Source organism: Pygocentrus nattereri, chromosome 26 (genome assembly GCF_015220715.1).
Source record: "Pygocentrus nattereri isolate fPygNat1 chromosome 26, fPygNat1.pri, whole genome shotgun sequence".
NCBI lineage: Eukaryota > Metazoa > Chordata > Actinopteri > Characiformes > Serrasalmidae > Pygocentrus > Pygocentrus nattereri.
Genome location: NC_051236.1, coordinates 17940662 through 17964518, shown reverse-complemented (window position 1 = coordinate 17964518; position 23857 = coordinate 17940662). Strand labels below are relative to the sequence as shown.

General features: G+C 38.6%; 1 protein-coding gene and 1 long non-coding RNA gene across 2 annotated transcripts; one reads left to right on the top strand and one right to left on the bottom strand.

The window, feature by feature from the left end:
- Positions 1-94: 94 nt before the first annotated feature.
- Positions 95-4516, bottom strand: LOC108439853. Its single transcript, XR_001858787.2, has 2 exons — positions 4250-4516; positions 95-485 (listed from the first exon to the last, which is right to left on the bottom strand). It is a non-coding gene; the product is annotated as an uncharacterized LOC108439853 (long non-coding RNA).
- A 7415-nt stretch (positions 4517-11931) lies between these two features.
- On the top strand, positions 11932-23441 carry eno1b (enolase 1b, (alpha)). The gene is made up of 12 exons (XM_017719499.2): positions 11932-12062; positions 15108-15196; positions 15346-15441; positions 16627-16685; positions 17591-17660; positions 17882-18015; positions 18420-18642; positions 18740-18937; positions 19727-19928; positions 22152-22260; positions 22488-22546; positions 23103-23441. Exons 2-12 carry the CDS (start codon positions 15112-15114, stop codon positions 23167-23169), a joined length of 1302 nt encoding a protein of 433 aa, XP_017574988.1. The 5' UTR covers positions 11932-12062; positions 15108-15111; the 3' UTR covers positions 23170-23441.
- The last annotated feature ends 416 nt before the right edge of the window (positions 23442-23857 follow it).

Below are 23857 nucleotides of genomic sequence, written 5' to 3'. Positions count from 1 at the left end.
TAATAAGGGAAAGTATTAAAAGTTTAATTGTTGTTTTCCCAACCTTGTGTAAAAATAAAACATGATGAATAATGGAATATTTGAGACGTGCCCATTTAGATAAAAATACATTTTATTGTAAACATAGACATTAAGATTTGTATTTAAATACATACATACATACATCAACATTTGTTACCATCATCGTTTAATAATGACATAATGAGGACTGCTTTTGCAGACAAAAACATGACATAATTCTCTAGATATGGATAGGCAGGTCAAGAGATATAATTATAACATGGATAAAAAAAATCCAATATTCATTGAGAGCAACAAGGAGGTCAGAATGATGATCAACTTCCTTGTGACTGGCGGCATTACCAGGCAGTATTAGAGAGAGTAGCAACATCTAAACATGCCTGGTAAGACGCAAATCAGAGGACTTTTTAGAGGCAGACAGGTAGGGTGAAGAGCTCTGAGAGGAATTGTACTTTGTGGTGAAACTGCACAAGAACAGAAAATGAGAGAAGAACAGAATTAGATGTAGAAACTGAAGTTTAAAAAGGCAGACTGTATAAAGGTAGTGGCTATGAGTGATAGAAGAGCTTTATAAACAAGAATAGCATGAACATGAACAGTAGGCTTGCTGATTGTAGTGGGGGTTGGGGAAAAGTAAAGAAAGGTTTGGTTACAGTAGAGTGTTAGAGCAGGCCCTTGGCAAACATTATCTTGAACATGACATGGTCGTTAAATGCTGGTTTATGTAACAGCCAGCCCATGAGTGAGTTAACACTCGAGATGTTGTTCCAGCATTTCGTATTTCTGAATATATATATGCAAAAACCATATATTCTGTGTCAAAAAAATACAGCCTGTAGTTTGCAGCACTTCATAATTAGAGGTAGCTCAAAAGATAATGCAGATCTCTTCGCAGTTCAGTACCTCATCTGTTCATGGCACTATTCATCTTTACAGTGACAGCAGCAACTTCCTCTTCCTTCATTGTACAGAGTAAAAAAGGGACCTTTTTTCTCACACTGATCTCAGGTGTCACTGACACAATAAAGCCATGCAGGTAGGGCCGGGTGGACCAATCAGAGGTTGACAGAGCACACTGTTAGGGGTGTGTGCGTGTGTGTATGTCTTGGGGAGGGGGACAGCCTGACACCAGTCAATGTGGCAGTCATATTATGAGCATCTTAATGTAACAGGGAGGGGTGGAAAAATTAATGGCTCAGTTTGAAACCTATGACAAAAGCAGGATGAATGGGGGTCAACACTACACCCAGTGTCATCTTGTTTTAATGGATTGTTTTCCTCCTGTATGTGTTTACCCTCTCAGTTCCAAACAGTCTGCTGCCAGTGTGAGACGATTGGAGCAAAAGCACTAGTGAGATCTTTAACGAAAAAGTAGGCTACTAGCCATTACCTTTAAAATTATTTACTCATAGTTGGTTACATGTGCTTACAAATGACACAAAATATTTATTTTTTGCCTTCACTGTCAAGAAAAAAAACCTTTTCAGAAGAATTGGGAATAATTATTAACCACTGTTGCTGTTAGTCCATTCGCCATGATTTTCTCACAATGTAAAGGGTAGCTGTTTTCAAATGGTGTAAAAAAAAAGTTCAGAGATTTTACAATAACAGCAGCTTTATTCTTATGGCACTTTCCTGCTGGCATATCAGTCTCAGAATGCAGGTGTTGAAAGCAGATATTTGTATAATGAATGATACAAATTTTCCCATATGCTGGACCTTGTTTGTCACGTTGCTCCCAGTGTGCATCATTACCAGACAGTGTTAGAACACCAGTGATCAGCCCAGCACTGACGGGTAAGATGTGCCCTGAGAGCAGAGAGTTAACATCACCGCTTAATCATTAAATGCCACTTATCATCTTACCATGCTTTCCTTAAGACAGAGGATGCTTTCATCTTCAGAGGATGCTTGATTTAAGAATGATTTCTTTTATTCTATTGGAATAGTGTTTGTATTTATACATACATACATTTTATGTATCGAAAGTGATTTTAATGATGTCTGTGGAGAACCATCTGCATCATTACCAGGCAGTATTAGAGAAGGCTATGACATCCAAAACTGCCTCGTAAGATGGAGATGACCATCCTTATAATCATTTCTCTGTTGGTGTCTCACACAAATCTTGAGAAATGTTTAGTTATCTGGGCATTTCTGTTCATATAAACCACCCTGTTTTGTGCAATCAATTGGTAAATGAGTGGGGTATCCTATATACCAAAGCAAAATTCTGTGAGGTGTTTGTTAAATTTCCACTCCTGTCCACATTGGTCACTTACTGTTATTGCTCTTTATGTTATTATCTTGAATAACTTCTATATACTGCAAATAATAAACCTTGACCAAAAGATATAATGCATGCTAGGGCTACTGAAAATGTGGTCTGCAAGTTAGCCCCTCGGGACATTTGATTTGGCCCACCAGAAAGTCACCCTAACTCCACCCCCTCATACAATGAGAGGACAAATTTATTATGCTTATACTATATATAAAACTTATTCATTTCTCATTTACCTTTTAGAATTGAACTTCCTATGACAAAACGTTTATCCACCCCTGTTGTATACATTTTCAGTGTGGATGGATGCTGGTCCAGTTCTGCCCAGACCATGGAGGCAACTCTGAACCCTTTAAACCCTACAGGCCTGTATGTGGGCTCACTTACAATTCAACTGCAATTGCTCAGTCTGACATATTAGTTTAATAGTAGTTACCAAGTAACTTGTAATAGTTATTGAATAATGTCTTACTATGAATGACTGAACAAGAGTCCTGAAATGTAAGGGTTAACTTTAGGTCTGTATTATTATTATTATTGTTGTTGTTGTTGTTGTTGTTGTTAAAATACAATCCTGTTAAATGTAATTGCAAGTTCTATGTTTTATAGATTTATCTTTTAAAGCTGTTCTGAACCAGTGAGTCCCCACGACCCTGAGGGAGAAGCAACTTAGAAAATGGATGGATGGATGGATGGATGAACCAGTGAGTATAAACAAGATAAAACTTCACTTTAAGGCTGGTTATAAAAAAAAACACTAAAACGTTAAAAACATTAAAATGTTCATGTTAAATGTTAATTTTATTCCCATTTTATATAGTTTTTTCTTTTTTTTATTTTCTGAACCTGCTTCAGTTCATGTAGAACCTCCCATTATCAGCACTTTATTAAATATAACCATGTTGTATTTGTAAGATCACACCTACCAACTCATTTCAAGAGTACCTGAGCCTAATTAGCACTGAAGTGTCCCTGGGGCAACCATCACCTTAGAGAGATCGCCAGGGATGTTTAAACTCACAAGAGCTAACCTAGTTGCTTGCATCTTCATCAAAACAAAAGTGTGTCTGTTGTATGCAGTGCAGCCTTTGCATCAGTCTGTTGAAGTGGCAATGAAAGTGCTTAGTCATGCCTATCAAAATGGCACCTTTGTCACCTGCACCTGAGGCCGCAACTGACTGACCTCTAACCTGTACGTACTTATCAGAGGAGTTACTACTGAAGTCAGACTCAAGGAACGTCATACATGGTCATAGTAGAACAATCTGATACAAATAAGGAGTCCTAATACTAATAGTTCCATGTTTCTTTTCTCTGGTAAATTTGCACGAGTCATCAAGAAAATACCTCATTCTCTTTCTGTCTCGCTCTCTTATTCTCTCTGCATCAAATGGTGACAGGTGCTTACTTAGTCCCCTCACTAATTATAACAATAAAACATGATTGGACAGGCCTCTGCAGTGTTTTTGAAGCTAGTTGAAGGGACAAAAGCCCAAATGAAATTGGGCAGTCTATAGTTTCAGATCAAAAGTTGTTAAAAAATAAAAGATTCAAAATTCTAATTTTAAGAGCTTCATATTGTTCAGTGCGTCAATGCCTACGAGCATTAAACCACTTCAGTCATACACCGTATGTTCTCTGTTTAGTATCTAAACAAATAAGTTCTCATTTTCTTTCTGTGTGTTTCGAACTGACCCAACAGGTTTGTCAGGTCATGGATATTAATCTGTTAAACGTCTATGTTGCCATGAATTAATACACAAATCTAAATCTTATACAATCATTTTATCCAAGATTCTTACACTAATTGGTACTACTTACGATATTTTAGCTTTATCTTAAATTTTACACTGCATGCTCACTTACACAAAACTCATGTAAACAATCCTTTTGGTAACATTATTCAAAATGTAGCAGAATTATAGAAATGAATTGTAATTAAGTTACCCTGTTGATTCTCGTTGTGGTCATTCAGTATGCAGCTGTGAACAAGAGATGCCATTGTGTTGCCGCGCCGCGCTGCTTCAGCCAAAGACGCTCACTTCCTGCTCCTTCCATTTGCTGAAGGACCGACTGCTCCTTCCATGTTGGCCAAAAGTTCACAAACCAGTTTCAGTTGACCTGCTGATGTTGTTAGGAGAATGAAAGAGTAGAACAATAGAGGTGGAATCTCAAGCACTACTAGAAACTCAATCTCCTTAAGCTCCTGAAGCGAAGAAACTGCCTCTACAAAAAGATCTGGCTTTTCAGGTACACCTTGGAGCCCTGCCCAGGTATCATTTTCACATTGTGGCCAATCCTTGGGCTCCATGCACACACAGGTGTGTCTCAGGTCCTGTGATTGGTCAGGTGACCGGAGAAACCCAAAGTGTATGAGGTAAGCCTTTACGAAACCACGCCTCTTACCAGTGCTCTCTAGCTCAGGGCACAATGTGTCTCAGAGCACAAGTCATACAGAATCATTTGTATTTCAGGATGTTTTCGCATGGGAAGAATGACAATGAGCTGCTCTAAAACCACTTCGAGTGTGTATAACATGACTAATTACAAAGGAACATGAGTGAAAGAATGGAGATTTAGTGTGAAATGCCCACCTCTATAACACTGTTTTGAGTCAGTGAATTAATTGTTAAAAATTTCAGTCCTCTGTTGCTCTAAAATATTGAATTCATATGGATATTTATTATTCAGTAATTACATGGAAATGTAACATTTATTTTTATGAGTGTATAAGATTGATGGAATAATGTTGCTAATGGGTCCAAAACTACAGGATATTTCACAAGGATTATGATTGCTTAAAAAAAACCTCCCACCTAAACAACAAGACCTTCAGTTATAAGCCACTAAACCTCATAGCATGACACACAAATTCAAACAAAACTAAGTTTTTAACAGATTAAGACCACTATTCTGATTGTTTATGTGATTAAAGTGTACAGTTAGTCTGAGTATAGAGCTGCATGCATTTATTTTTATGTGTATAGTATAGAATAGGGGTGCCCACACTTTTTTTCTTTGGAGGCCAAAGTGCAATGTTTGTGGTGGGCAGAGGGCCAAAAAGGCAAAACATTATAGAAACAAAAAGGTGAGTATTTTTTAAATCAAGTTTTAAAAAATATTTTTTGTAATATTACACAAAATGATGTACTAAAATGCTTACAATTTTAAAAGGAATTTGCAGTACAAATTTATTCTGAAATGTCCCACACTCACACTGTGATGTTGTTAACTGTGTATTTCTTCCTGGCAGGTAGTAGAGTATTTTGATGATCACCTACTTTTCAACGTATGTGAAGTGCTTCAAATAGCTCATTTTAAAGCTCAATATTCTTTAAGGTAAACATATCAGACCAGTGTAATGAAAACAGTTGAAAATACCCAATGAGAGGTACCTAATAAACTGGCAGCCCAGTGCCTTCTCACTTAGTAAAATGTCTGTTACTGCTGCATATTTTTTATTTTGCTGACGTTACTATGAAACATGAGTGCATAATAAGCCACAGACATGCCTGAGAAGTTAGTGTGGCTAGTCTAACCATGACAGCTGACATAAGAAATAATATTTCCTTGTTCCCATCTGCTGCGATGGACTGGCGATTTGTGCAGGGTGTTTCCTGCCTTCTAACCAATGACTACTGGGATAGGCTCTAACAACCCCACAACCCAGAAGGATAAGTGGAATAGATAGTGCGCGTGTGTGTGGGTGTGTGTGGGTGTGTGTGTGCGTGTGTTCCCATCTGTTCTCAATATTACTATAACGAGTCAACATGTTTACACATCATTCACTAATCAGAATACATTAATACCTTGTATAAAAGATCCTTATGATACCGTCTTCCTCTCCAGCCTGTATCTTTGCCCATACTGCTCTACAGGCAACTGCTCAACTTTTTATTTTTTTATACATATGTGCAGAGATTAGGCCTACATATATGATATTCACAGGAATGACAATACCACACAGAATACACTGATATCATCACTATTGACTGTTAATTACAAAAGTATATACAATATGTAATTATCACAATAAAATTTGTCACAATACACTTTCCTTAGTACATCGCAGATATCTTCAGTATTTACCTTTTTTCAATACTGCCCAAATGGATCCTTCATAAAAAACAGAGATTTAGACCAACTATAGAGAACATGTAAACATCAACAACCACTGGTGTTTATTTAAAACAGCATAATAATAAGGAGCCAATTGAATATTAGCTTTTTCATATAACTTTTCATGTTTTTTTATTTTAAAACTAATTGTTATGATATGGATTGTCTATCATGAAGATATTACTACATGTATGTTGCATTTTTGTCATATTGCCCAGCTTTAGTTCTGTTCATATGTTTAACTAAGAATTCTATGTGTTTACAAATTGGATGGAACGTCTGGGTTTACCCTGGGACACAATTCAGGGTTGTAACCCAGGTGACAGTTGGCTGTTCTCCTTTCTTCTGCTCCTGCGGCCTGCTAATGAGCTCCCTGATGCTGTTTTCTGTGGCAGGAGAGAGGTGGGACACTGGGATCAGCTGGCTATCAAAGCAGCCTCCAGAGAGCTCATGCAATACAGCAACAACAAAACAAGCAACTGCCTCCACCTCCACCACCACTCAACCTACTCGTGCAGAGAGAGAGAGAGAGAGTGTGAGGGTGAGAGGGAGTCCATGGGGAGATGTAACCTGAGGGATTACTGATCTTAAGGAGTTGTCAGGGCTCTCTTGCTCACAAACACTCCTTTGTCCCTTAGTTTGTTTCATCACTTTCTCCTCTGGGTAGGAGTATGGAATAATGTGTGTGAGATCTGTGGTGAAAATGCGTATAGGCAATGAGTGGCTATCAGGAAAAAATAACTGGTGATCCTGAACATAATAAGGCTGTGTGGCAAATCACTATTTTACAGTTTTGTTCCCTGTGTGTGTATGTCAGATACACATAGGTGTCAACCTCTAGATAAAGTAACCCATATATTCATAACTTTCAAAAGGTGTTCATTGATACCCATATAGCATAATATCAGACATAAATGGCACTAAACTGTACAAACAATATAAATGGTCTTTCAAAGGTGCAACAATGTTGTTAAGTACCAATTGTGTACTTTAAATGAGTTTTAGAGGTACACTTCATTTTTTACATATTTTCATAACTCTTTTTAAAACTGTAGTCTGAGTCAAGACAGAGTGTGTAGAGTTTAAAATGCAGTTTCATGCAGTCAGTGCATCTTAATAAACTAATAATTACACCAGAATACAGTACAGTTACTTATATTTACTAACTAAAGGTATTGAAGATGTGCCCTTGAGAGGTACCACCCCAGTGAGTTGAGGGTACCACCCCAATGACAGTTTTTTCTGAATATTTACATTTCAAATATTAAACATTAGCAACAACAACAGTTCCTCCAGTATTGATGTTGTTTACTGTAATATATTCCCCTGGCAGTAATATGAATTACTTTAAACAAAATAAGAAATGTACCTAATTTGAAAGTTATCCAACCAAACTCTCAAACAGCCTCTCACTGTTAAATACACAATCAACAGAGAGTGAGAAATTGTGAGATGGGGGAGCAAATCTATCTTGCTTAATGCATCTTCATGTCTCGATGGTTTTCCTTCCTTACAACAATATGATGGTTTCATAACACTTTCAGTTTTGGTGAGTTTTCGCTTTTATTTTACATGAGTGATAATATCTCACGTATCTTTCATATGTGACAATATCAGTTTTGTTCTAATGTTTCTATAAATTTCCAATAAAACACAACGTGAGAAACAAATCTGAATTATTTATGTTAATTGGCCAAAGTTAATGGGTATGCCAGCCTTATACAGCCATATACTCCCAAAATTGCAAAATAAAAATGTATTTAATACAGGTAAACCATATGAGTGGACACATATGGAGAGATTTCATTCTCAATTAACTGAAATGGTTAAATAAATGTTAAAGCAACTGTTTAGTTCATAAACAGAACAGCCCGTATGTTTTTCTGGCAAGGCCTTGCATGCCTCTGGCTAGATATCAGAGTGTGGCCTATCACTGAAGGCATAATTTGTTATTCTGTCCTGGCCATAGTCTATAGCAAAATCAGAGATTATGTATTTATGTCTACCAGTGGAAAATGGTATTTTAGCTTAATTCACCATAGATCAGTGTACAGATGAATGCAAACGTTTGAATTGTGGTGGTCGGATGATATGTTCTGTTGATTTTCTAAATGAACAATGAGTTAACACATCCTTTACGTAAAAATATACCATTTATCTGCAAATGTGACATTTCTTTTGCACAGGCTGAATTTTTTCTCTTCATTTTTTCCAGTATATTAAATTCCACAAATAAATAGAAATTGTGCATTAAAATGTGTTCGCTGTAGAGCATGTGAGCTTAATTTTACTGCAACAATTCCTACTTTGACCAGACGTGCCCAAACCTTTGCATATGACTGTAACTGTACAACAGCTTCTGTGTTAAGGTCATTGCAACCCACAACATAGAGCATCTGATAACATCAGTCATTTTTCATGATGTTCCTTATGAGGTTTACTGACAGCGATGCCATATGACTCATGGTGCATATGTGATGATACTGTTAACACATTTGTATACCCCTGCGGCACATACTGGATATACTGCATCCACAGGTTTTATAGAAGCTTCCCTTGAGGCATCCGAGCATGTTTTATGGAATTCTGGGTCAAGTCCATAGTTCATCTAACCTTCACCTGGATTCCAATGTGTGGACTGGGCTTGACACACCTGCCTAGCCCTGGGCCTCGGCATACCATTCCACCAGTATAGTGGGTCATCAATATGTCTCATACTTCCATGAACCCCACTGCTCACTGAATCTTACTGTTGCTTTTCTGGTTCCTAAGGAATCGAGTAAAATCTGCTGGATGCTATCCATTGTTGGTAGATTTGTTTGGGGTGAAATAAATTACTGCATCAGTCGGTCTTCTAACTATATACTTTTGCTATGGCATTTAGATTAGCCTGAATGTATTGAATCAGTCTCAGAGACTAAATTGCTTCTTTAGTTTTGCTCTTTGAGCTACAAGACTAATGAAGCTAATAAATAATAGAAGCTTAAAGTCAATGATTTAGTATTGTGCAAACTGCATGCCTTACTGATTACACACTTTTCTGAAACTGACGTACTCTTCTAAAAATATATGTTGTTCTAAAATATATATGTTGCAGGTAAAAACAGTAGAGAAAAGCAAGGTTGGTTGGCATAGGTTTCACTCGCTGCCGTATATCCCAGGCACCATACATTAGGACATCACAGCTGGTAACAAACGAAAGCTGACTCTCTTAGCTAAAAATACAGACACTTTCAATGTCAGAATGGATTTATTAGATAACATAATAAGTCATTATAAACAATCTTTTTCTCTGTAGTGAATTAAATATAGTTAAGTTAAAATAACATGGAAGTTTTTTTTAATCATATTTAATACATAAAAAGATTGAGTTCAGAGATGAAAATATCATCATATAGCCTAATGCTGCACACAACTAGTTGTGTTATTTAGTTGCTGATGTGTGCAGTGTATAATAAATTGTATAATAAATTTAGCTCTACACAAGCCAGTGCATGTGTCAAAATCATGTTTCATTCAACCTCTCCCACAGCATGTGGCAGACACCACATGGCCCCCTAAAGGTTTAGCAGTCCTGGCAGCCCACACAGTCCAAACAAAGTCTCTGAGATGCTCAGGGGCATGTTGCCCCCACTGCGGTTTCTTTGCGTCCATAGACCACCCCTGTCTGCAACTGGGAGCCACCTCCTCCTTCTCATGTTGACTTAACTGCCAGTGACAGACTTGGGCTGGATGGTCATCATTTCCCAGTTGTCTAGTGTGCCATTCTCAGTTTAATGGAGCACACCTGGACATAGCAGCGACACCGATGAGCCAGTGTCAATGAACGCAGTGAGCCGTTTCCTGTCTATGCAGTACTCGACTCAAAGTCTGCACGCCCGCTCCTGCTCAGGATTCCTCTGCTGCGTAGTGTGTTGCTTGCTGGAGTTTTTGTGCACTGAGGATGAGTTCTGCCTTCTCTGTCCCAGCAATGGCTGCTTGAAGGCTGACTGGTGTGGTGTGGTGCACATGCCATCTCAGCTCCTTCCAGTATCCTAATGCCAGATTCTCCTGCACAGCCTTCTTTAACTCTGGGTATGATATGCCTGCCGAACCATCATACTCAGTTTCGCTGCCAGAACACTTATCCGCTCTCCCTTTAATCTCCTTCTGTCAGGGAGTAGCTTCCAGCCTGACTGCTGGCACCTGCCTGACCCACCACTGAAGAGCCATGTTTACCGTCACTAGATGATCATGTTACCCCACTGGCAGGTCCACAAGCACCTGAAGTACTTTCCCCTAAAGGGCCAGGCAAAGATGTATCATGAGGACCGTTGCCGTCCAGCTGTAGTCAGTACTCAACAATCATTACTCCCTTCCAACAGTCTCGCTCGTTTTCACCTTTATTTGCTGATGCACCACTCAAATCTTTGCTGCTTGGAAGTGCTATTCCACTTCTGACACCATTGTGAGGTCCGCAATAAAAAAAGAGGCCTGGGTTTTCTGCCCAGGCATAATGCTCTTTTAATGAACTAAGAAAGGAGGCCTGTGAAACACAGCAAGAATATTTTCTATCTATGGTAGACACACAAGCTACTAACTACACCCGCAGCCGAACACAATCAAACCCAGGCAACACACACACACTAATATTAAACTAACAAATAGTAATACTAACGACGACAACAAGAAACGCCTTCTTCGCGGAGCGAGGAGGCTCGTGCAGGCACAGCTTTGCATACCACGCCCCCTGAGCTCCTCCTGAAACATGGAACATGCAGCAGATGCCACAATACAGCTGATTGTCATTTCTGCTAACTAGAAATAATATATTTTAAAAGTACCTCTTTAAAACATTCTGTTGTGTTTATGTATTTGCTTTTCCAGTTTTTCAACATAGAAAACCTAAAAGTTCCACCACCTTACGGAGTGTAACGTTCAGAGCTTCAGAATGTTTTTGTCGGTCAAGAATTATTTTACTGGACATTTTTCTGAGAGTTCCCCCTGATGAGCTAGAAAAATGCCAACCAATCGCTTTCTGCTGTAGAAGCCATTTGAAGCCTGTTTTTTGTTTATTTGTACATAAAAACGATTATTTTGCCACTTTTTACATATACCAGGGTGCAACATGGTGTCAGAAACCACACAAGCCAGTCTGAATGACATGATTTAACAACTACACACCGTCTAAGGCAAGTATGATAGTTTAGGCATGCAGTTTAATGCTAATAGATGAGATATATGTTTATATTACTTTGCAGCACGAGCCTCGCAGCTCCAGTGCAAAATTAACTAGCTTAGAGAGTTTGCACACTAAACATGCCAGTACGTGCCATTTCCGGGCGGCGGAGTTGCCACTTCTTGATGCCAGATGCCACTTTGGGACTGAACCCCTGCAGCGTGTGTTAGCTGCTCGACTATATTTGGTGCAAAGGGAACAGCGGTAAATGTGCCCTATTTTTGCCCTAACTATCGCTTATGCTAAGCTAACTAAGACTCCGACTGTGTCCAATCCACAAATCTAACAGCAGGTGGCGCTGCGCTGTGTTCAGCTCTGAGTGCTGCTGAGCTCTCGAAGAAAACAGTGTACGACACACCCCTGGGATCAGATCAGCCGCTCTGGTGTCCTTCAGCTCTGACTGGCAGCCTTTATTTCACTAAGGTAACAACTGTTACATGATATATTGTTATTTATTTTTATCATTGGAAGAACCGGCATATGAAATGATTGTTTAGCTTCATCTGTGTTGAAGCGAGGTGGCGTTTTCTCCACACTGCGTTTAGCCGGGTTGGCAAGGTAACGGTCAGTCTGCCCATCTGCATCCCTGGCTGTGTTATTAAGGCCAGGTAATGGATTATGTGATGTGCCTCGTTTACTTCGTTAGTAAAGTAACAGCATTTAAGCACACGGGGGCCGTTTTAGTCATTCAGTGTCACTGAAACGGGTCTGTCACGTGAAAACGTCCTCCCGTCCTCTGTGGATCAGTTTAGACCGGTTTATTTCCAGGCTGTGCTGTTTCCGCACTGAGCCTCTGTGGTTAGTTTTATTTCCAAACTGGGGCTTTATGGATATATTTATTTTCAAACTGAGGCTCTATGGATCAATTATCTCTCGGTCTAATTTCCTTGTCCGTCGTTGACATTAATATCTCGTGCGACCGAAATTTGTTCGCCTGTCCAGAGGATTAAACGCCACCATGTCTGACAGAAGAGATTTAGTCATAGAGTGCGACCGGACCGCGAGTAAGACAAATCCATTGAATGATTAGCCTTCATGGACTAAGACTGTGTCCAGCTGTTTGTTGCATGAGTCAGATGTGCTGTGCTCCAGACTCCTTTTGGAAGAGGGGAGGGAGAGTGTGAGAGGGTGAGGGAGTGTGTGAGTGGGTGTGTGAGTGTAAAGACCCGTGAGTGACAGAGCTTAATCGAATTAGTGCTTAGGCCTAAGCGTTGCCTGCAGGTACCAAAGCAGAGAAGAGGCAGGTCTGTGTTTGAAAATGATATTGTTGATATTGCTAACATTCAAATTCATGATATTTTCCAAAAACAGTCGTGTTAAATACTAGGTGTCATTTATTAAGCTATTAACTATTAATTATTATTAAGTTATAACAATTATTAATAAAGCTAATGAGTTATTTCTGAGTACTGGCAACTTTTCCTAAAAGAATGTCTTACAAACCTGACAGCTTGTTTTGATTGGACTATTTTGTCCAGTTTTCTTCTTTTATGACACCAAAGGATACTAAAAAGATATAAAGCACATATACAGAAAAAATAAATCTCTATATGTTTCTCAGTCATAAGAGATAGGTTTGTTTCTAAAGTTCAAATACTTACTGTTTCCATTCAATGTAGGAAGAGAACATGTGTATCTGACAGGTTAGAGGATTACACCAAGCTGACAAATGTACAGGCTGAGCTAAAGCCCTTCTTAAACAATGACCTGTAAATGCACAGGGTTTGTTTCCAAAAAAGTCAGGGTGCTGTGCAAAATATGAATAAAAACAGGATGTAATGATGTGCCAGTAACATGATAGGGTACAAAAAGAGCCTCCCAGAGGCGCTCAGATCGAGTCTTTCAGAAGTAAATATAGGGAGGGGTTCACCATTCTGTGAAAGATTTTGAGGGCAAATAATGTATCTCAACATAAAATAGCAAAGAGCTTGGGTATTTCATCACCTAATGTCATTACCAGATTCAGAGAATCTGGAAAAATCTCAGTACGCAAGGGACAAGGCTGAAAACCAATACTGGCTGACTGTGATCTTTGGGCTCTTGGGCAGCACTGCATTGAAAACAGTCATGCTTCTGCAGTGGAAAGCACTGTATGGGCTCAGGAACATTTCCAAAAACCAATGCCTGTGAACACAGTTTGTCGCCACTTCCACCAATGCAAGTTAAAACTCCACCATTCAAAGAGGAAACCATATATAGGCAGCATTGCAGATGGACTGAGGCAAAGTGGAAAAGTGTCCTGTGATCCGACAAATCAAAATTTGAAATTCTTTCTGGAAGCAATGTATGCTGCGTCCTTCAGGCTAAAGAAGAGACACATTTTGGAACAGCGTCTGCTGTGGTCCATGCTGCACATGGCAAGGGTGACTTGCACGTGTAGGCACCATTAATGCTGAACAATAAATACAGGTTTTGGAAGAACACATGCTGCCATCTAGATGACATCTTTTTCAAGGATGTCCTTGTATCAACAAGACAATGCCAAACCACATTCTGCACATGTTACAACAGCATGGCCCTGTAGTAAAAGAATATGGGTGATAAAATGAAAAGTATGCCTGCCGTCCAGAGTTGTCACCCAATGAAGACATTTGGTTCATAATGGAAAGAAAAATGCGTCAGAGAAGACCCCGAATGGTTGAACAGTTGAACGGCTCCGTTTTCAAACAAGAATGGGAAAACATTTCACCTTCTAAACTACAACAGTTGGTCTCCTCAGTTCTCAAACGCTTACAATGTTGTTAAAAGCAGAGGTGATGAAACACAGTGGTGAACATTCCCCTGTCCCAACTTTTCTGAAAGGTTGCTGATATCAAATTCAAAATGGGCATATAGTTTTCAAAAAACAATAATATTTCTCAGTTTCAAAACTTGATGTTTTGTCTTGACTTGTTGTTTTTGTACTATTTTCAATATAGGGTTTAAATCATTTGCACATGACTGCATTCTGTTTTTAATTTACATTTTACATGTTTCACCTTTTTTGGGAAAAGGGTCATACATAAAGAGGGTGGATTAAATGTTTTGATGAAAGTTAGACCTTTTAATATGAGTGAAGAGATTTTAACATGAGTTGTATATCCATACTGACTTTTACAGTGTACTGTAAAGAGCATGTGCTCATTTGCCAGTCACAGAATTGGCTAGGCCTTAAATGCCTCTGGCTAGTTATTAGTTTACCAACTCAGACAAGGCTTAAAGTGGGCTATGATTGCAGGCTTAATTTGCTTTTTTTGTGTCCTCGGTACAAGTAGCCGATAGTATCAATAGCAAAGCTACAGATTATGTAATTGTCATTGTCAGTGGAAAAGTTAATTGAACATTCAACATTACAGCTGGCTCAGAATTCAGTGTGACAAAATGTATTTTTTTGTGGTTTTAAAGTAAGTAGACATTTATACAAACTTGTATTGTTAATCTTATATCGTATATAATGTTTTAATCTACTCCATTGGTGTTCTTTTTCAGCAACATGTCCATCTTGAAGATCCATGCTCGTGAAATTTTTGACTCCAGAGGAAACCCCACAGTAGAAGTGGACCTTTACACAGAAAAAGGTGATTGTCCGTCTTTACAAGAGTATTGAATTGTTCAGAGCGGTGTTGATGTTAATGTATTAAAATTTGTCTTTCATTAAAATTTTGTCTGTTACAATGTATTTTATATTGGTCTCCTTTTTTACTGATCTGAACTCTGCTTTTTACAGGCCTGTTTCGAGCTGCCGTTCCTAGTGGAGCATCCACTGGCATTTATGAAGCTTTGGAACTGAGGGACAATGATAAGTCACGCTACTTGGGCAAAGGTGTGTAAGAGCACACAGGCACATTTGCTGTAATAAATAACAAAATATTCTGAAAGTTAATGGTGCTGATAATAAAATTAGGGTTATCAGTGGTGTTATAATAGGTTAGACTTTGGGATTTTAAATTATATGATTTTATATCATGATGCTATACATGATTTTATTTCTGTCTGAGAAACTGAATTGCATGTTATTGATAAAACTATTACCAAAAATTTGGCATTTAAACTTTATTAAAATAAGCAGTAAATGCCGTAAACCATTGATGGATAAGACATAAGGCTTTTCCTGCGAAGTTGCTCTTTGGTAGATCTCACATTTCTCACCACAGTGGTATATTTGTGGTTAGTGAAGATTCTGTTGACATAAAGATTTCTTCATTGTGTAGTGTAAATCATGATAAGCTCTGTTAATGGAACAATCTTAACTCTTTAAACAGTTTTAATACCGTTTTTACCCAGCCCCAGTTATGTACTGTATGTATGTGGAACATGTAAATATTTTATGCTGTGTTTGTTTTGTTTCCCAATGCAGGTTTTTTTTCATTTTTTGTTTATTAGACTGGAAATAGAGGCTCATTAGATATACTGATTATTTATTGGGACCAGCTTTTTGTTACCAGGTAACTGTAATGAGAGTTCATGGAATTTCAGCATGGTGAATGAAAAGCAAAATCTGCGTTTTGTTTAAGGATGATCAATTACACCACACTATTCACTGCATGCCTACTGATCTGAAATGCTGGTTGAGCATCTAGCCTTTACTTGAGCTGCAACTGACAGAGATAGACATGGGATGATTGATGGTGGATTATACTGGTACTTGGGGTGTTGTATTTAATTAATCATCTTTAAGGAATCAGATGGAATGAGGTGGAGTAGAGTGAATCCTCCAAGGCCAATTAAATTAGCTCTTAATGTGTGATCACTAAGTGCATGCAAGTGAAGAGGGTTGATACTGGCATGTGCTTATGACTGCATTCATCCAGTTTACATCTAGACACCTAGACCTTTCTATAAGCTCTTTATATACCCAGACTTTCTATGGCTATGAGCACACTTTTGTAGTTAATATATATATATATATAAATAATCTTGCATAATTTCTGCAACTGCAACTTTTTTCTTTCCCCCCTCTGTATCATCCAATGCTCTGTTTAGTGCTTTGTTTATCTATGCACTCTAGGTGTCTCAAAGGCTGTTGAGCATGTCAATCAAACAATTGCACCAGAACTGATTGCTCAGGTAGGTGATTTTTTTTTATTTCCCACCAAAAAAGAATTTGCTCATCTTTGTTGTTAGTTACAGGATTGTGCAAAGGTCAGATATAATCCCTCATTTATTTGATGTCATTTATTTGTTAAAGATTAAGTGCAAGTTTTTGTTTTTTTTTGCATGAGGAGAAAAAGCAGGAAACATTTACATTATTTACTTATAAATTATACATTTATAAAATGTATGTAATTGTTTCTATGTCTTTATTACAGCTTCCATTCTTTTCAGGAAACTTGCTTTCAGTTTTTAAAAGAAATCCACAAGTCAGATTTTTACACTCTCCAAAGTTTAGTCTTAGAAGTTGGTTGCATTTTCATACATTCAGTGATGTTGAAGTGAAGTCTGGTTTCTGATGTGGTCAGTCCATTTTTCTGAAATTATCAGCAGCTTCTTTGTTTGAGTTGCAAACTTTCTTTTTTTTTCTACTTCCTTTACTCAGTAACAGCTTTTTGACGGCTACATTTTGAGACCCACCGCATCACAGTGGGAGGATGGTCAGAAATACCTGTGAATTGCTTCAGAACTGAAGCAAGAGTAGAGCTTGTTTTTCCTTATCCCTCAGAGATGAAAGCTTTAATTATAGTTTATCTGATGATGACAGTTTTGGTGGTCTACTAGGTCTTGTCTGGTTGGTGGGAGTCCCACCTTCTAATGATTTTTGAGTGTTTATTGTACTGAATGTACTGTATGTTTTCACTTTTTTCCTTTGATTTTCTCCATCTTTATGTAATTGGATTACCTTATATCTCCTCAGACATATCTCCTGAAAAAAAATATTAACTTGAGTTTAATGGCTATTTTGACTAGAAATTAAAAGCATGAAAGGTGGTCACTGACTTTTGCATATTATTTTTTATTCTTTTGCTCTTTTCTAGGGATTCTCTGTAGTTGAACAAGAGACGATTGACCAGTTCATGCTAGAACTGGATGGAACAGATAACAAATGTAAGCTGTGCATGAAGTTACACAGAAAGTCACACAGTGCTTGGTTTGCTCTACAGGTGTTTTATCTAAAATTAGTGTGACACATATGAACATTTAAAATGTTTAAAACAGTTGGTACTGATCTCAGATGAGCTACTACAAGAATAACCAAGGGGTGTAGGAGTTCTTCTTTTAAATCTTCAGTCATATCTGTCTGCATGTCCTTCTCTTTCCCATCTCAGCTAAATTTGGCGCTAATGCCATCCTGGGTGTGTCCCTGGCTGTTTGCAAGGCAGGAGCTGCAGAGAAAGGTGTTCCACTGTATCGCCATATTGCTGACCTTGCAGGAAATCCAGAGGTCATCCTGCCAGTTCCGGTGAGGAGAGAAATCTGATACACTGTTGACTCTAAAACAAAACAGTTTTTTAATTGTTCAGATATGCATGCTAATGTTCCAGAAATTGAAATCAGTGTTTTCAATAAAATAAAACCTGTTTAGTTGCACATAAACTGATTCTAATATGTTTGTCCTGTGCAACTTTACGGGTTTTAAATAATTAGCAGGAAGCTGTAAATAAAATGGAGAACTTTTAGATGTATCCAGAATGGTGTATGGATCTGGAGATAATTGTAAAATGTAAGTGGTGATCAAATCTTGAGGCAGATACCAAAAATATTGGTAACATATTTGCTAATTCATATCAGGTAATACATGTGAATATTGTGAAATATTTACAGCTGCAGTTCCTAAATGTTTCCTGACCTGCTGTGTTCCTCAAGGCGTTTAATGTGATAAACGGTGGCTCCCATGCGGGTAATAAGCTGGCCATGCAGGAGTTCATGATCCTGCCAGTGGGAGCCAGTAGCTTTAAGGAGGCCATGCGCATTGGTGCTGAGGTATACCACAACCTGAAGAACGTCATTAAAGAGAAGTATGGCAAAGATGCCACCAATGTGGGAGATGAGGGTGGATTTGCCCCAAACATCCTGGAGAATAAAGAAGGTAGTAGACGTAATCACAAAAAGTGCTATTGCAGCACTGTGTATAATGCTAAATTAAAGCTGATGAAAGCTAACTGCAATATCTCTGTGTGCCAAAGCGCTGGAGCTTCTGAAGAGTGCCATCAGTAAAGCAGGATACACAGAAGAGATTGTGATTGGCATGGACGTGGCAGCATCAGAATTCTATCGTGATGGAAAATATGATCTGGACTTCAAGTCACCTGATGACCAAAGCCGTTACATCAGCTCTGATGAGCTTGGGGATCTTTACAAAAGCTTTGTGCAGGAATATCCAGGTACTAGTGCTTTGATCAGGCCTGAAAGTTTGATCCAAACCCATATATTCTGAGAAATTCTTTCCACAAGTTTTTAATCTTGTCTGTAGGCCAACAGATATCTTTGAACCTTACTGAAGGCTGAATAAAGCTCCACATTCCTAATCATAATATCTGTTCAGTTTCTTGATAATGAGTGACAGGGACAGCTTTAATTAGATCATCAATAAACAAAATTAAAAGATGTAAAAAAAAAAAAAAGATCAGCAAAATATTTGAAAAAATTCGTAAGAACCCAACACAACTAATCCTGTTAATCCTATCCCATCAGGTTCAGTCAGAAATTTCAAGCTGTGACAGCTACTCTTGCTACTACTGTTCTTGCTGTTCTAAATCTTTAGCTCAGAGTTGTTGATTTTGCTCATGCTAAAAAAATAGATGTTAAATTTCAATCAATTTATCACTCTATTTTTAGCTTTAATTTGTTCAAGGGACCGATATCATGAAAAAGTCATTTTCTTTTTGCAAATAATAGGGGGTGATATAGTATGAAAAAATGTGTGAAAAAATCTTCCATTCACTCTTCACTCCATACAGTGGCCATTAGTGGAAACTAAGCAATAAAACAGCTGTTTTGAATTCATTGTTTTTGTGATCTCACAAAAACCAACACATATATGTATGTCCACCTATTCAGCCTGCTACAGTTTTGCTCTATCCATTCACGCTGAAGCTATAGGGAGTGTTTAGTACAAGAAAAATGTATGATGTAGGCCCTTTAAACTTTGTCTTTTTTTTCCATTTGCCAAGTGGTGTCCATCGAGGACCCGTTTGACCAGGATGACTGGCAGGCCTGGACTAATTTTACTGGCAGTACTGACATTCAAGTAGTGGGAGATGACCTGACAGTTACCAACCCTACACGCATTTCCAAAGCAGTGGAGGAGAAGGCCTGCAACTGTCTGTTGCTCAAAGTGAACCAGATTGGCTCTGTAACCGAGTCTTTGCAGGCGTGAGTCCAAAGACCATCATTATAATATAAATCATTATAATTTTTAGGTTTAGCAGTTGCAGGAAGAATAGGCATCAATTTTATATATATACACTGCTCAAAAAACAAAGGGAACACTTAAACAACACAATATAACTCCAAGTAAACTGTAAATCAAGTAAATCAGCTAAATCAAACTGTCCACTTAGGAAGCAACACTGATTGACAATCAATTTCACATGCTGTTGTGCAAATGGAATAGACAACAGGTGGATATTACTGGCAATTAGCAAGACACACTCAATAAAGGAGTGGTTCTGCAGGTGGGGACAACAGACCACTTCTCAGTACCTTTCTGCTTTCTGGCTGATGTTTTGGTCACTTTTGAATGTTGGTGGTGCTTTCACACTTGAGGTAGCATGAGACGGACTCTACAATCCACACAAGTGGCTCAGGTAGTGCAGGTCATCCAGGATGGCACATCAATGCGAGTTGTGGCAAGAAGGTTTGCTGTGTCTGTCAGCATAGTGTCCAGAGGCTGGAGGCGCTACCAGGAGACAGGCCAGTACACCAGGAGACGTGGAGGAGGCCGTAGGAGGGCAACAACCCAGCAGCAGGACCGCTACCTTTGTGCAAGTAGGAACAGGAGGAGCACTGCCAGAGTCCTGCAAAATGACCTCCAGCAGGCCACAAATGTGCATGTGTCTGCACAAACCGACTTAGAAACTGACTCCATGAGGATGGTATGAGGGCCCGACGTCCACAGATGGGGGTTGTGCTCACAGCCCAACACCGTGCAGGACGCTTCGCATTTGCCAGAGAACACCAAGATTGGTAAATTCACCACTGGCGCCCTGTGCTCTTCACAGATGAAAGCAGGTTCACACTGAGCACATGTGACAGACGTGACAGAGTCTGGAGATGCCATGGAGAGCGATCTGCTGCCTGCAACATCCTTCAGCATGACCGGTTTGGCAGTGGGTCAGTAATGGTGTGGGGTGGCGTTTCTTTGGAGGGCCGCACAGCCCTCCATGTGCTCGCCAGAGGTAGCCTGACTGCCATTAGGTACCGAGATGAGATCCTCAGACCCCTTGTGAGACCATATGCTGGTGCGGTTGACCCTAGTTTCCTCCTAATGCAGGACAATGCTAGACCTCATGTGGCTGGGGTGTGTCAGCAGTTCCTGCAAGATGAAGGCATTGAAGCTATGGACTGGCACGCCCGTTCCCTAGACCTGAATCCGATTGAGCACATCTGGGACATCATGTCTCGCTCCATCCACCAACGCCACGTTGCACCACAGACTGTCCAGGAGTTGGCGGATGCTTTAGTCCAGGTCTGGGAGGAGATCCCTCAGGAGACCTTATGCCATCTCATCAGGAGCATGCCCAGGTGTTGTAGGGAGGTCATACAGGCACGTGGAGGCCACACACAATACTGAGCCTCATTTGACTTGTTTTAAGACATTACATCAAAGTTGGATCAGCCTGTAGTGTGTTTTTCCACTTTAATTTTGTGTGTGACTCCAAATCCAGGCCTCCATTGGTTAACACATTTGATTTACATTGATGATTTTTGTGGGATTTTGTTGTCAGCACATTCAACTTTGTACAGAACAAAGTATTCAATGAGAATATTTCATTCATTCAGATCTAGGATGTGTTATTTGAGTGTTCCCTTTATTTTTTTGAGCAGTTTATATATATGTTGTATGATTTATTCAAAACAGAACAAGAAGTAAATCTGTATTATGCAAGATCACTAAATTACTTTGGAACATTTATAACTGTACCAGCCTGGGTATAACTGGCAAGTTAAAATGGTCTGATTATTACCAAACATGATTTTTAAATTAAAGTAATTAAGCATCATTAGAATTTTTATGGCTGGACTTGGTAATGATAAAAAGGTTGTGAAAGACGGATTGTGTAACCTGCCATCTGTAACTGGGCACAGAATCTGAATAAATTGAATATATTGCAAACAGTTGCATCATTTTATGTAGAAACATAACAATCATACAAAATGTACATATTACATAATCATTTGTATTTGAATAAGTACCTCTTAATAGTGTGCTGACACACTTTACAGTACATAGAAACAGAATTTCAGATGATGTGTGGCAGTACATTATTTATGTGAATGAGCATTTTATCATTTTCTATGAAATATTCCAAAAAGGCATGTGAGAATTTAAATAATGCTGTAAAGTGTTGACTCTGATATATACTTTTCTCTTAGCTGTAAGATGGCCCAGTCCAGTGGCTGGGGTGTGATGGTCAGCCATCGTTCAGGAGAGACAGAGGACACCTTCATTGCTGATTTGGTGGTGGGCCTGTGCACTGGACAGGTATGAAGTGTTGTAACCTTTACATAAACTCAGTTAAACTGTCAAGTGGGTGCAAGAGCCATTTTGCAAGATTTGCTGAGTTGTGACACAGTTTGCAAGGTAATGTGGCAACAGTATTTGTTACCAAACTAATGAAGCTTGCGGAATTACAGAGACAATCAGCCAGCTTGATTAATATGCACAATGACAGTTTTTGACTTTTTTTTTTTTTTTTTTGCCTTCTACAGATCAAAACAGGAGCACCCTGCCGTTCTGAGCGCCTGGCCAAATACAACCAGATCCTCAGGTGTCTATACTTATCATATTACCACAAACACTTTGTAAACATAAAGCATGTAGATATAACCTGTTAAACCATATCCACATTATTTTGGGTACATTTGCCTGATTTGTAAGCCAATAGATGACTAGAATGATATCTATTTGTCCATGAGTTTCCACATAGTTCACAAGCTCAATTCTGAAGACATCTGAGCTTCTTTATTTCCATCCATCCATCCATCCATCCATCCATCTATCCATTATCTTCCGCTTCTGCGGGTTAAGCAAATCCTGGGAGCCTTAACTTAAAGCCCACAACAAATCTTCACTTGACAAACAGTTCCTTTGTGATCAGTTACATGATAAAATGTTGCATGTGAAATGTACATAGTCTTAAAACTATTTTCAGTCATTTGATTTTAGTCAGTATCAAGCAGTGCACTCTCTCGCTCTGTTATTTTGGACCAAAACTAGGCAGCAATTATTATTATTATACTTCATCTTGTGTATCTTTTTAGACAATGACACCAGACAATGAGAATAATGTGAAACTAATTATGCCTTTCCTTCTTTCTATGCAGAATTGAGGAGGAACTTGGCGATAAGGCTCGCTTTGCAGGGAAAAGCTTCAGAAACCCACTGAACTGAGGCTGAGCTGAATACGCTTCAATTCAGTTAGCACAGTATACAGTAACTTGTATGCTTGCAGTCCATCGAGTAAAGTAGAATGTATACCTGTAGAAAGATGTATCTTTCTGTGAGAAAAACTACTGAAATAGGAAATATAAGCATTATTTATGAATGTGGTCAAATTTACTGATGATTGTATTTATGTAGAGCTAATTAAATGTCCGTGTATTTGAGAATCCTGTGGATGTGGCAGTGGGTAGGATTAAATAAAGGTTTACCTCAGAAACTGAGCTTTTTGTGTCAACATTTGGGAACATGTATTGAGTGAATGCAGTTGAATGATGTGCTTGTTTATTGGTTTACAGGATTGGTAAGCATTGGGGTCATTATCTGTTTTCATTTAACATCATCATCTAACACGGGGAAGCAGACTGGCCATCTGCTAAAATGTCACATTTTAAAACGAATTTTTTTATTTTTACAATTCAAAATGACATTTATAAAAATGAAGCAAAATTAGTTATACATTGATTATAAACTGATTAACAGGATTTTATCTAAAATGGTTTAAAACATTTTTTTTATTTCATAGTAATACAGTGTAATTAGAAATGGTAAGAAAAATCACTTTAGAGAAATTGCTTGAGAGTAAATATAGGACCAGTGACAGTATTAGTTCATTTTAACTGGTGTGAGCTCCGTGACT